Source organism: Chrysemys picta, chromosome 2 (assembly GCF_011386835.1).
Source record: "Chrysemys picta bellii isolate R12L10 chromosome 2, ASM1138683v2, whole genome shotgun sequence".
Taxonomy (NCBI): domain Eukaryota; kingdom Metazoa; phylum Chordata; order Testudines; family Emydidae; genus Chrysemys; species Chrysemys picta.
This window is the reverse complement of record NC_088792.1, coordinates 115,574,920-115,588,689: the sequence shown is the minus strand read 5'-3', so window position 1 is coordinate 115,588,689 and position 13,770 is coordinate 115,574,920. Positions and strand designations below refer to the sequence as shown.

The window sequence follows — 13,770 nt, the reverse complement described above, 5'->3', positions numbered from 1 at the left end:
TTGTGGTATCTGGTTTCTGGTCTCCCAGGCTAGGTTAAAGTAGCCTGAGGATTTCTCTAACTGGCACTGGATGCCAATCACTTAAAAGGTTAAGATCAATACCAGGGACCAACAGGTGACAAGGAAGCGCTAGCCATACTCCATTTTCTCCTACAACACCCCCTCTGCTGGGAGGGTTGGTGCTGCACCAGCTGTTACATTGACTCTGTCACACCAAAACACCCCCCATGGTGAGGATAATCCTTCCAAAGCTTTCATGCTGCTTTGCCCAAAATCTGTACTGTTATCTTTGCAGCAAACTGGATTTGACTTTCCTCACCTTGAAGTCAGTGGGACCACTTCCGTAATGAAGAAAAGACAGAGCGGTAAAACAGTGCGCCAATTATATAATAAGCTAAAATTACTGGGGCCAAATTCTACTCTCATTTTCTCAGTGTAAATCCAGAAGTGACCCCATGGGCTTTAAACTGCAGTAGCAGAGCACAATCTGGCCTTTTGTTGTAATATCTGTTTTAAAAATAAATCTTTTATTTGGTAGTGCTAATTAATGTGAATACTAATTGTAGCTATATCTAGTAAACTTATTTCTCCATCTCCCTCTGGATCTCGGAATAGTGATCCCTTAAAAAATTAAGGTAAATTGAGGTAATTGGCAAACTAGGAAGATTTCAATGATGAAAACCTTCAGAAACCTATAACCCATTAATAGTCTTGTCACCAGGGTAAACAAGAAATGACTGTAAAGCAAGCTGTCACGTATCTTCAGACCAAGCTTTGTACCCCTGTATTTATTTATCAGAAAGCGTCTCCATTGCTGGCACTTTTGCTTCCCTATTAGCTGATTGAGCATTGAGAGCCAGCAGGGGAGGAGACTAAGAATAATTGGGCAAGGAGACTGGGACTGGGAACAGGGTATGGGGAGCAGAGATTGTGACTGGCTGGACAAGAAGATTACATTATAATTACTACGCACTCAAAATAGCTTTTTAAATGAAAGATCATACATGTTTTTTTCCAATTGAAATATTCTCTTTTAAATATTTGATTCATTCCAAACCTGAAAGAGGGTAGAGAAAATACACCACACACACCAACAAAGAGTAAAACTGCTGGAGGACTTTTGTGGGGTGAAGAAATCTATTTATTTAGTACCTTAAAAACTGCAATAAAGTAAATATATATTTATTTATGTCATAATAAATGTAGACGTCAGCCAGGCTAGGCAGTGACTGCATCATGCGCTTTCAGGCAGGGGTCTTGAGTTCAGCTCACTCCTCACGGGAGTGGTAGCTCCTCATCATGCAGTCTAGACCAATCTCTGGCCAACACACACAGGGCTGTTGACATGGTTTGGAGGGAGCTTTATTATTCAGCCCTTTTGGTCACAGTGTAAAACTTCTGAGAGTGGCATGAGGCGTAAGAAGAAGGGGAATATTTGAGGCTATTCACCCAAACATATATATGCTAGTTAGACAAGAGAGAATTCTTTCCATCAGTGTACTGTCAAGAGAAAGAATAGGCTAGTGGTTAAGGAACTAGTCTAGCACTTGGGAGACCTGGATTAAGTCCCTGCTCTACCATAAATTTCCTTTGTGGCCATGAGCTTGTCACTGTGGTCAAGATTTTTACAGGTACTTAGGCACGTAAAGATGTAGGTAGATATCTAGTTAGCTTTTCAAAAATTGCTTAGGTGCTTTTGAAAATCCCAGTAGGTGCCTATTTGCAACGTTAAGCACCTAAATATTTTTTCAAATCTATCCTTCTGTGCCTGAATTCCCATCCATAAAACAAGGATAATATCACATCCCTAGCCCACAGGGGCATTGTGAGGATAAATGCATTAAAGATTATGAAACACTCAGATACTATAGCAATGGGGCCCTAAGTACCTAAGAAAGATAGGGTATATCTGCATTGCAATTAGACACCTGCGGCTGGCCAATGCCTGCTGAGTTGGGCTCATGGGTTCTCAGGCTAAGGGGCTGTTTAGCTGTAGTGCAGATGTTCAGGCTCAGGCTGCGGCCTGAGCTCTGGGACCCTTCAAGCTTGCACTGTAGACATACCCATAGTAGTTTCCAATAATAAAAAATTAGGTTTGTATTACCTGAGCACAAGTTTATAGGTTTGAAACTGGACATGATAAAAAATCCTCTTTCTTGATTATTAACTATTATAAAATGTGTCATATCTATCATTCCGTCCATTATTTTGGAAATGAGTATAACTCAAAGTCCCAGATCAAAACAAACCCCGATCTCGGAGTATAACGGAAATCAAAAGCTGGATCCAAATCAGGCAGCTGGCTTAAGCCTCTCTCTAAAAATAAACCTTCCATTAAATCATGTAATGAATGTTTTATTAGAGTTGTACTTATAAGGAATCTGAAAGAAAACAGTAAAGAATTTGCTGTGCTTCAACACGTGAAGAGGTTTTTTGCTCTGCTGTCCACCTAAATGTAAGGCTGTGAAATATCTCTAGTTTTATTACTGGCATTATTGTAAACAACATGGTATAGCCATTTTCTGTTAAAGAGGAATTCTTTTGCTATTTTGGAGTAAGCTAATAGCAAGCTAAAGTACAAAAATCTAATGTTGTGGTTAAATGATTGTTTAGTACTCTGAAAAGTGACTCCACAAAAATAGCTTTTTGAAGCTTCATGTTTATTATCTCACTGGTTTCCAGAGCAAACATATTCAGTTTGGTGGTAAAAAAGGTGTTTTTTCAAACTGCCCTTGCAGCAAAAAAACAACCAGGGATCTGAGCGTCAAACTGCGCTCTTTCCATCTTGTGCATCATTACCGGTAATAAAGGTCAAATTATAGCTCAGTGACACCTTGCAATTCCATTTCCCTACAGGAGTTTCTAAAAGCACAACTAGCTCTCTAATTCTAATTTAGTAAACAGTTCCATTGATGATGCACAATCAAAAATAGAGTCCAACTAATTCTCTCAGCTGTGTTGATGCTGCCGGGCTAATGGCGTAAAAATTAGTAAAACCCCCAAACCCTGATTTTTTGTCAAGAAAGGCTGTACGCATGACTTTGAATATACACAAGGAGCAGATCTGCTAAACAGGATGCCATTGACACTTTTCAGAGTAGAACTACCATCACCACGAGTTTATTGTTATCTTTTGTTAGCCCAGTTGCCCATGCCAGACTGGGTGTGTTGGGATTTTATTTTTACACCCATGTTTGCCAGATTGATAGTGCCCAACAGCTGTTACCATCTCACAGAGTGTGTGAAATGAACAGGTAATCGCATGCCAGTTTCAGGTAGACAGTTGTACACATGCAATAAACTCCATCACAATGGACTCTACTTGGCATCCTTTAGGCAGCCCAAGTAGAGTGGCAGAGGGCTGAATCAACACACATTTTAATGCTGTCACCTTCAGCTGTGGTCCCTCTGGGTTAGGGTTGAAGTCTGCCTGTCCTGAATCTATTCTGTGGATAGAGACATGCTCTATTCAGGCCTGTCAATCTACCCCCTTCCATAATCACTGACATTTTTTTTTAAAACAGAAACTGTAAAATCCTTCATAAACACTTGAAACAAAATTAGGTTTCAGTAATGTTTATGAACAAGCAGCTCTTCTCTGGCAAAGCTCCTCACTCTCTTCATTAAGTTAAAAGGTATTTTATTATTACTTAATTTTTTAACATTGGAACTTCAATAGTTTAAATGGCTCAGCATCGCAGAAGACAGTGGCCCAGAGAAGTAGCTGCAGAAGCTTTGAAAGCAGAACTCACTAAAGGCACTAATCATTTGCATTTATGCCAGGCATCTTCCATCCTGCAGTCCCCAGGCATATTTTACACATGCAAAACTCCATTCAAATTCAATGGCAGTGACACATGCATTAAAAATGCAGGACTGGGTTGAAACTATAGTTCAAAGACATGTCTTGTTACTGGTATTCTTCTGCCTTTTGAGTATCTGTAGAAGGGTCACTCACCAATTGATGCGCCACTGGGAACAGTGTAGCAGTCTTTTCAACTCTGGTACCCCCAGTCAACAGGCACTCCAATTCTGCGGTGGTTTGACCCTTCTCCCTAATCCACCCTCCAGCCAGGTTGTTTATAATCCCATCCTTTCTGAGGTAATAAAGAATCCAGTGACCTTATGTCTGGTCTTCAGCTCCACTCTGGGCTCAACAGTCCTTGCTCACTTGTGTCAGGAGGGCTTTACATCCCCTTTCTTGGAATCAAGGAGGGAAACTCAGGTGCTCCCTCACCTCTGGGTTCCAGCCCAGGACCTTTTGGTAAACAACTAAGATCTGCTTCCTGCTGCTTCCCTGGGCCACTTCCTACCTTTATCTGCCTCCAGGCCCCTCTCAAAAAATGGCTTGTCCCAGTGTTTTGTCCTTGAGAGGTCCCAGCTCCTTGCACTGCATCCCTCCAGTTAGCAAGCAGTGCAAAGTCCTCTTTAGGCTCCCCGGCAGCAGCAGGAACCCATTGTATGAGCAGCAGCCTTTTATCTCCGCAGTTGCTGGTCAAATAATTAGCCACAGGTGGGGAAGTAGCAGCTCTCTTTCTCTCTCTCTCTGTAGCAGGGTAGGGTCTAAACACCCCATCACAGTATCTCACTGGGTATTTATCATGTGCATCACCTCAGAACTTTGGCATCTCTAGACCAGAGATTACCTTACTTTGCCCATCCTTCTCCCTCTGTGCTAGTTGCACCCTTTCCCAGGTCATCCTACGAATAGGTCACTCAAACCGGCCTAGCAAGTCTACCATAATTGTGAGAGAGACAAAGACTCATTAAACATGAGTAACTCTCTCCACGAGCTGGCCCACACTACTCACATCACCACACTGCAACAAGAAATAAATCCGGAACAACTAGAAAAATCAGATTCCTATTCCCTGCGCCATCAGCCACTGACAGCCCCAGACCAGAAACCAAACAGCACCAAATTCAAAATTCTGTTGATGAATACGAGGTCAAACAAAACCATCACCATACATGACCTGCTCTCAGCCATTCCTCTGCAGAACTTCACCAACCTGAGTTGCTCACCTTACACTGTAATGTCATTCAGCTCCCCATGCATCAAGAATTGTTAAGGGAGGTGAAGAAACAGGTAAAGATATGGAAAAATACATCTCTCAGATGCAAGAGAGATGCAACCCCTATGGCCTGATGCCATAGAAAGCTTCCTATAAAACTGGATGGAGTTAGTCTTCTGCTACTAGAAATTCTCCAACTCCCAATGCCCATGAAGACAACCCCTGCAGTAAACTGGGCCAGAATCTCATGTTTACCATGAAAACTTTGGGACTAGCCCTAGCGATCATCACAGTGATCTATGAAACTGGCCATGTTACTGGATCTAGTTTTTAGTGCAGGAACCAAGAATCACCTTCACCAAAGGGAAGCCAGTTCTTTCCTCCCCATTTTCCTAAGAAGGACCAACCATATGATCCTGTCTGTGAAAACTCCTGGGCTCAGTCAACTTCCAAAACTTCATGCCCTTCTCCCGGTAAACTGATGACTATTTCACATATTGGCAACTATCAAAGAGTTGTCCTCCATCTGCCATGAGATCTGCCCTGTACATAATACAGACCCGCCACTACACATCTTGTTCTTAACCTAGTGTGATGGGGAGAGTGCAGATTATATTACCATATAATAAATTAGAATTCATCTACTCAGCATTTCCTGTGGCAAATGGTCACAGGCTCTGTCCCATAAGTGAAATCTGGGAGAGGAGACGGGCAGAGTTAAGATTGGTTTTGGAATCTTACCTGTGATTTTCCTGAACATCCAGGATTTAAAAAATTTTGTTTGCTTTAAAGGGCAATAGGTTCTCAACTAACTCTATTATCAAAGGGTTTTATTTTTTGTCTGTGAATATAAAAAGGATTTCAGTCAACACATTTTATTTCTGATTTCACCTGTGAGTGGTAACAACCACTCTTCATCTAGAAAGGGCAGGGTTCACAGCCACGTGTTTTATTTAAATGAATCCTTACTTTGTTTCTTCTTCCAGATGGAAGGAGAAAATAGGAAGCATAATTTCCAACAGTAGGCTCTTTAGGCCAAGAAGAAAGTTAGATGCAGCAAGAGCTGCTGCTAACTTTTGTTCCCTTTCATTATACATGATTCTTGACTGTTCATATTATGAATGAGTTGCAAGGTATTTCATTAGTGATTGTCAATGTTATGCTATGCAAACATAGTTAGACAATGCTTAGAGTCTCAGGTACTGAGAATCAATAAGGCCTCTAACATTTACATTATTAAACATATTAATTCCTGTAGAAAGGCTGACATATTAGGACTACTTTCCCCCAAGGAATTTTGAACCAGTATGTATCCTTAGCAACACTTTATATGGAATATCCAGAAATAAAATCAGTGTTTTTGGATCACAATTGTAGCCTTCACTGCAGTGCAAATGCATCCCAAGTTTTGCAGCAGAGTGGAGATCCTAAAGCCACCCCACAAACAAGAAGGACCAAGTAGAAGTTCAGTACTGCCTTTGGCTACCCAGTACCTGATCTTGCAACACCTATTTGCACAAGCAGTCCTCACTAATGCAAGTAGATTCAGTGAACTCACTGCTACTGCAAACGGTTTCATAGCCCGCAAAGATGGAGGTGGTGTGTCCTGCTCCTTCCATTATGGTGGTATTTCTTTGAAGTCAACAGGAGCAACCACCACCATAACAAAATCACGTTTCAAGGAAAAAAGCTGAACAATCCAGTTAATCAATGTTCCATGAGAACCACAACAAACTTGCTTCCCTGTCCACTGAGTAATACGAGGCTGCTTTGGAATTTAGAATTCATTACCATATCTACAGCTGCACGGGGGAAAGTGGCAGGGCATCACCAAAGCACAGCACGCGAAAGGGCTCCAATTTCCTTTAAGGAAGGAGGGCGATTGTCAGAATTTCTGGATCTTTGGACACACCTGCCCTCTCAGTTAACAGTTAACTGATACTGAGATGTAGATAGATTTAAAACACAGTTACAGTGAAGCACACTGAACCATTTTTTGCCATCAAAAGTAACCAATGCTGCCTGGGGGAATATTCTTCTAGGTCCCTTTGGGGACAGTCCCTCTGGTGTCCACTTCACAGCTGCTGTTCTTCACACCTGGCTAATGCTGAGAGTCAAGAAGGGTTCTCACTGGGCTGCAGGTTCTGAACTGCGAGAACGTTTTAAAAATCCTCTTAAAATCCAAAGCTCTGCCAGACATCATAAGGCACCATGCCCAGTGCAACTTGTAGAGCCGTTATTAAAAATGTCCCAATCCTGCAATGCTTGCTTTCAGAAATATGCCCAATGACTTCATGATACAGTAGTCAGGTACTTAGGGAGAGTAAGCAATGAAAACAGCTTGCTTTGGTTTGGGTGCAGAAAAATCTTCCTCAGAAAGAAAGTGACAAGAAGGTAAGAACACAGGCATTCTTAATACATTACAAGCTGCATATCCCTGCTTGATGTCATAATGGTTTGAAAGACTTCATGCAGCTTTCTGAGAGGGAAAACAAATAAGGAAAGCCTTTTTACAACTGAATTACTGGTCAAGGTGTGCAAAGAGGAAGGAAAAATGAGTGCAGGGCATACAAGGGAGAAAGTTGATCCTGACATAGTTAAAAAAATTTAAGTATTAGGCTCAGGATTTTTCATTATTTATACTGTAATTCCATGACTATTGACATTTTTGCTGCAACAAATTAATTTTTAAAAGGGCCAAACCTACTTGCCTTGACTTCATTGGGACGATTAGTGTAAATAAGATGGGGAGCATTTGACACACAATTTAATCACAGCAAGCTTAGAGCCATAGATATGATACAATATATTTGTCCAAATCAGATGATGGTAAAGTTTCTACTTGGATGGGGGGTGGGGGGGAACAAACAATATGGTCTTGAGCTGAGTTAGGTCTGAATAACAGTGTAGTATGTTTGCATCAACAAAAATGATTATGGTGATGGTGCAAGAAAGTATAAAGTTTGCTAATACTACACAAAACTCAATATACATGATTTTATTCTGCATGGGAAAGCAAATATTTTTTCACATCAGACCCAGCTCCATATGTATACTCTAATAAATTCTGCAATCTATACTATCTAATCTTAACTCAATTTATGTTGTATAGTAATCTTCAACCTGTGATGGAATCTTTTATTTGTTGAACATCTGCATATGGTACAGTCGACTCAAATACAGAAAAAATTACATTTTGAATGCAAACATTCAGAAAGGAAATCAGACACTTTAGACAGAAGCAACAATGCCTTCAGCAGGAAGACATCGCCGTGATTATGCTGGGAAGGCATCTGTCAGTCATTCTGTCACATCTAGCTTTGCTTAATTACTTGTACAGTATTTTTATGAGATACTTCAGAAATATCCCGTTTTATTTGAACTGACATTTCCTCAGAGTGAACTGTGTTTCTCCTCTCCTGATATTATTATAGGAGCAATATCATTAGAGGCTATATTTATATGCTTTTCTCCACATATTTCGTGGTGTGTCTTTCCCAGGTCTGAGTTAGGTTTGGGTTAGGCTAGCTCAGGTGCAAGCAGCCACACCGCAGAATGACACCTGAGTTAGACCCAAGGTAAGTGCCCAAGTTCACTTTGCTCTGGCGTGTGCCCATATGTGCTACCTAGAAATATACTGAGCTGACCACTTGATGTCACTTAATTGCTCATTTTGCATCACTTTTGGGATGGTTTTTGTTGTTGAAAATAGCCATTGGAAAAAAGTATAGTGGGCTAGAAGCTGAAGGGAAAAAAGAAGCAAGTTGATTTCTCCTATCAGCATGCAAATCAACAAAGTGTTTTCCATACTTGATTCCCCAAGCACCTCTGAGTTTTTTTGAGCATATGTGCACTATCTGAATAAATATAGTGATAAAGCCATTTTTTATTAAATATCCAAGAAAAACTAGAGTTGAATAATGCTAATTGCTTTACCTTTTACTTTTTGTTAGTTGAAAGACAGTTACATACTGTATGTATTGTATACATTTGGACATGTAGCCATATACTTTCTTTATGCTGAAAGCTCCTCAGGCCTGGTCTACACTACGGGTTTAGGTCGACTTTAGCAGCGTTAAACCGAATTAAGCCTGGACACGTCCACACAACGAGGCCCTTTCTTTCGACTTAAAGGGCCCTTTAAACCGGTTTCTTTACACCACCTCCGACGAGGGGATTAGCGATAAAACCGGCCTTTGCGGGTCGGAATTGGGGTAGTGTGGACGGAATTCGATGTTATTGGCCTCCGGGAGCTATCCCACAGTGCTTCATTGTGACTGCTCTGGACAGCGCTCTCAACTCAGATGCACTGACCAGGTAGACAGGAAAAGACCCGCGAAGGTTTGAATTTCATTTCCTGTTTGCCCAGCGTGGAGAGCACAGGTGACCACGCAGAGCTCATCAGCACAGGTAACCGTGATGGAGTCCTCCCAGGATCGCAAAAGAGCTCCAGCATGGACCGAACGGGAGGTACGAGATCTGCTCGCCATATGGGGAGATGAAGCAGTGATAGCTGAACTCCGTAGCAGTAAAAGAAATGGAAAAGTATTAGAAAAGATCTCCAAGGCCATGAAGGACCGAGGCCATAACAGGGACACACAGCAGTGCCGCGTGAAAATTAAGGAGCTACGGCAAGCCTACCACAAAGCCAGAGAAGCAAACGGAAGGTCCGGGGCAGAGCCGCAAACTTGCCGCTACTACGCGGAGCTGCATGCCATTCTAGGGGGTGCAGCCACCACTACCCCAACCGTGTGCTATGACTCTCTCACTGGAGAAACACACAGGGAAGACGGTTCGGGGAACGAGGAAGATGACGATGGAGGTACTGTAGGTAGCTCACAGCAGCAAGGAAGCGGAGAAACCGGTTTCCCCAACAGCCAGGATCTGTTTGTGACCCTGGACCTGGAACCAGTAACCCCCGAACTCACCCAAGACCCTCAGGGCACACAGGAGACCTCTGGTGAGTGTAACTTTGTAAATATTTGTAAACATTACAAAAAAAAAAAGCAAGCAAGTCTGTTAACGTGTATGGGGATGGAGCGGAAATCCTCCAGGGACATCTCCAGAAAGCTCTCCTGGTTGAAATGGGGTGATTTTATTAAGGGGGACATTCAGAGGCGCCCGTTCCTGCTAGTCTGACCAGAAATGTTCCCCGCTGTTAACCACGCGGTGGGGGGGAGGGGTGAAGTGATCATCCCAGAGAATCGTGTGTGTGTGTGTGGGGGGGGTGGTTTACTTGTGTTTGTGCCGCATGTTAACCGGGAAACCGCAGCCCCCTCCTTTTACATTGAAACCCCATTTTAAATGGACAACCCAATTCTCCCTTCTCCTCCACCAGCTGCAAATGTTTCTCCTTCGCAGAGGCTCGTGAACATTAGAAAGAGAAAACGTAAGACGAGGGACGAGATGTTCACGGAGCTGCAGATGTCCTCCCACGCTGATAGAGCACAGCAGAATGCGTGGAGGCAGTCAATGTCGGAGATGAGAAAAGCCCAACATGAACGAGAGGAGAGGTGGCGGGCTGAAGACGATAGGTGGCGTCAGCTTGCAGACAGACGGCAAGAGGCAATGCTCCGTCTGCTGGAGCATCAAAGTGATATGCTCGAGCGTATGATTGAGTTGCAGGAAAGGCAGCAGGAGCAGAGACCGCCGCTACAGCCCCTGTGTAACCAACAGCCCTCCTCCCCAAGTTCCATAGCCTCCTCACCCAGACGCCCAAGAACACGGTGGGGGGGCCTCCGTCCACCCAGTCACTCCACCCCAGATGATCGCCCAAGCATCAGAAGGCTGGGCTTCAATAAGAGTTAAAGTTTTAAAATGCAGTATGTCCTTTTCCATCCCTCCTCCCCCCACCCATCCCAGCTACCTTGGCAATTATCCCCCTACCTCTGTAAGGAACTAATAAAGAATGCATGAATGTGAAAAAACAATGACTTTATTGCCTCTGCAAGCGGGAGGGGAGGGGAGGGTGGGGTGGGGTGGTTGGTTTACAGGGAAGTAGAGTGAACCGGGTCGGGGGGGGGGGGGGTTGGAGGGTTCATCAAGGAGAAACAAACAGAAGTTTCACACAGTAGCCTGGCCAGTCACAAAACTCGTTTTCAAAGCTTCTCTGATGCGCACCGCGCCCTGCTGTGCTCCTCTAACCGCCCTGGTGTCTGGCTGCGCGTAATCAGTGGCCAGGCGAGTTGCCTCAACCTCCCACCCCGCCATAAAGGTCTCCCCCTTACTCTCACAGATATTGTGGAGCGCACAGCAAGCAGCAATAACAATGGGGATATTCTTTTCGCTGAGGTCTGAGCGAGTCAGTAAACTGCGCCAGCGCGCTTTTAAACGTCCAAATGCACATTCCACCACCATTCGGCACTTGCTCAGCCTGTAGCTGAACAGGTCCTGACTCCTGTCCAGGCTGCCTGTGTACGGCTTCATGAGCCATGGCATTAAGGGGTAGGCTGGGTCCCCAAGGATCACGATAGGCATTTCAACATCCCCAATGGTCACTTTCTGGTCCGGGAAGAAAGTCCCTTCCTCCAGCTTTCGAAACAGAGCAGAGTTCCTGAAGACGCGAGCATCATGTACCTTTCCCGGCCATCCCACGTTGATGTTGGTGAAACGTCCCTTGTGATCCACCAGGGCTTGCAGCAGCATTGAAAAGTACCCCTTGCGGTTTACGTAGTCGGTGGCTTGGTGCTCCGGTGACAAGATAGGGATATGGGTTCCGTCTATGGCCCCGCCACAGTTTGGGAATCCCATTTCAGCAAAACCATCCACTATTGACTGCACGTTGCCCAGAGTCACTACCCTTGCTATCACCAGGTCTTTCATTGCCCTGGCAAATTGGATCACAGCAGCCCCCACAGTAGATTTGCCCACTCCAAATTGATTCCCGACTGACCGGTAGCTGTCTGGCGTTGCAAGCTTCCACAGGGCTATCGCCACTCGCTTCTCAACTGTGAGGGCTGCTCTCATCTTGGTATCCTGGCGTTTCAGGGCAGGGGACAGCAAGTCACAAAGTTCCATGAAAGTGCCCTTACGCATGCGAAAGTTTCGCAGCCACTGGGAATCGTCCCATACCTGCAGCACGATGCGGTCCCACCAGTCTGTGCTTGTTTCCCGGGCCCAGAATCGGCGTTCCACGGTATCAACCTGCCCCAGTAACACCATGATTTCCACATTGCTGGGGCCTGTGCCTTGTGAGAGGTCTATGGCCATGTCAATTTCCTCATCACTCTCGTCGCCGTGCTGCAATCGCCTCCTCGCCTGGTCCGGGTTTCGCCTTGGCATGTTCTGGCTCTGCATATACTCCAGGACAATGCGCGTGGTGTTCATAGTGCTCATAATTGCCGCGGTGATCTGAGCGGGCTCCATGATCCCAGTGCTAGCTATGGCGCCTGGTCAGAAAAAAGGCGCGAAAGTAGTATCTGATGGACCAGGAGAAGGAGGGCGGGAGGGAGGGAGGGAGGGCCGAGTGACGACATGGCGTACAGGTACAGGAACAGGGAGAAACACAAACAACTGTCACACAGAATGGTGCCCCCAAAGATTAAACTGGAAACCCCGGGCTTAGCAGGCCGTTGATTTCACGGAGGAAGGGGAAGCAAATGAACACAGAACAAATCTATTTTTTACATCTTAAGGTGGCAGCCGACGCTGCAGCATGAGTGACAGCCATACCAATACGACGATGATGGGTACCAATCATAAAATACCATCATCTGCCAAAAAGCAAGGGGCTGCTGCTGTGTAGCAATGCAGCCCCACGTCTGCCAGCCCCACGTCCGCCAGCACCCAGCATCGCCCTCGGCCTCTTCTGGGTGCTTAGCAGACAATACTGGGCAATTGGCAGAAAATAGTATATTATGACTGGTAACCGTCATCATCAAAACAGTAGCATGTCTGCCCAGGTGGCCATGATTGACAGCCACACCAATACGATGACGACGGGTACCAATCATAATATACCATCGCCTGGCAAGGGGCTGGTGCAATGCAGCCCTACGGCTGCCAGCCCCACGACTATCACTCATGCTACACTGTCTACCGCCAAAAGGCAGTTAGCAGCTGCTGCTGTGTAGCAATGCAGTCCCACGTCTGCCGGCACCCAGAGGACATATGGTGACGGTGAGCTCAGCTGAGCTGAGCGGGCTCCATGCTTGCCGTGGTATGTTGTCTGCACAGGTAACCCAGGTAAATAGGCGCGAATCTATTGTCTGCCGTTGCTGTGACGAGGGGGGAGGGGCCTGACGACATGTACCCAGAACCGCCCGCGACACTGTTTTGCATCATCCGGGCATTGGGATCTCAACCCAGAATTCAAAGAAAAGGCGCGAACCGCTTCTCGGCTCGAGCTGTGGCGCAAACGTAGTATCTGACGGCCTAGGGGAAGGAGGGAGGGGGGCCGAGTGACGACATGGCGTACAGGCACAGGGAATTAAAATAAAGAACGGTGGCTGTGCATCAGGGAGAGACACAAACAACTGTCACAGACTGGTCCCCCCCAAAGATTAAACTGAAAACCCTGGGTTTAGCAGGCCGTTGATTTGACGGAGGGAGGGGGAAGCAAATGAATACAGAGAAAATCTATTTTTTTACATCTTAAGACGACGGTGCAGCGTGACTGTGAGCTCAGCTGTGCTGAGCGGGCTCCATGTTGTCTGCACAGGTAACCCAGGTAACCCAGATAAAAAGGCGCGAATCTATTGTCTGCCGTTGCTGTGACAGGGGAGGGAGGGGCCTGACGACATGTACCCAGAACCGC

The 13,770-nt window shown here is 45.2% G+C and overlaps 2 protein-coding genes across 9 annotated transcripts in view; one reads left to right on the top strand and one right to left on the bottom strand.

Moving 5' to 3' along the window:
* LOC101951432 (poly(rC)-binding protein 3-like) overlaps positions 1 to 13,770 on the bottom strand; it is a 737,225-nt gene that overhangs the window by 330,785 nt on the left and 392,670 nt on the right. The gene's annotated exons all lie outside the window — the stretch shown is intronic.
* Positions 9,058 to 10,906, top strand: LOC135981449 (myb/SANT-like DNA-binding domain-containing protein 2). Its single transcript, XM_065584021.1, has 2 exons — positions 9,058 to 9,975; positions 10,354 to 10,906. Exons 1-2 carry the CDS (start codon positions 9,435 to 9,437, stop codon positions 10,821 to 10,823), a joined length of 1,011 nt encoding a protein of 336 aa, XP_065440093.1. The 5' UTR covers positions 9,058 to 9,434; the 3' UTR covers positions 10,824 to 10,906.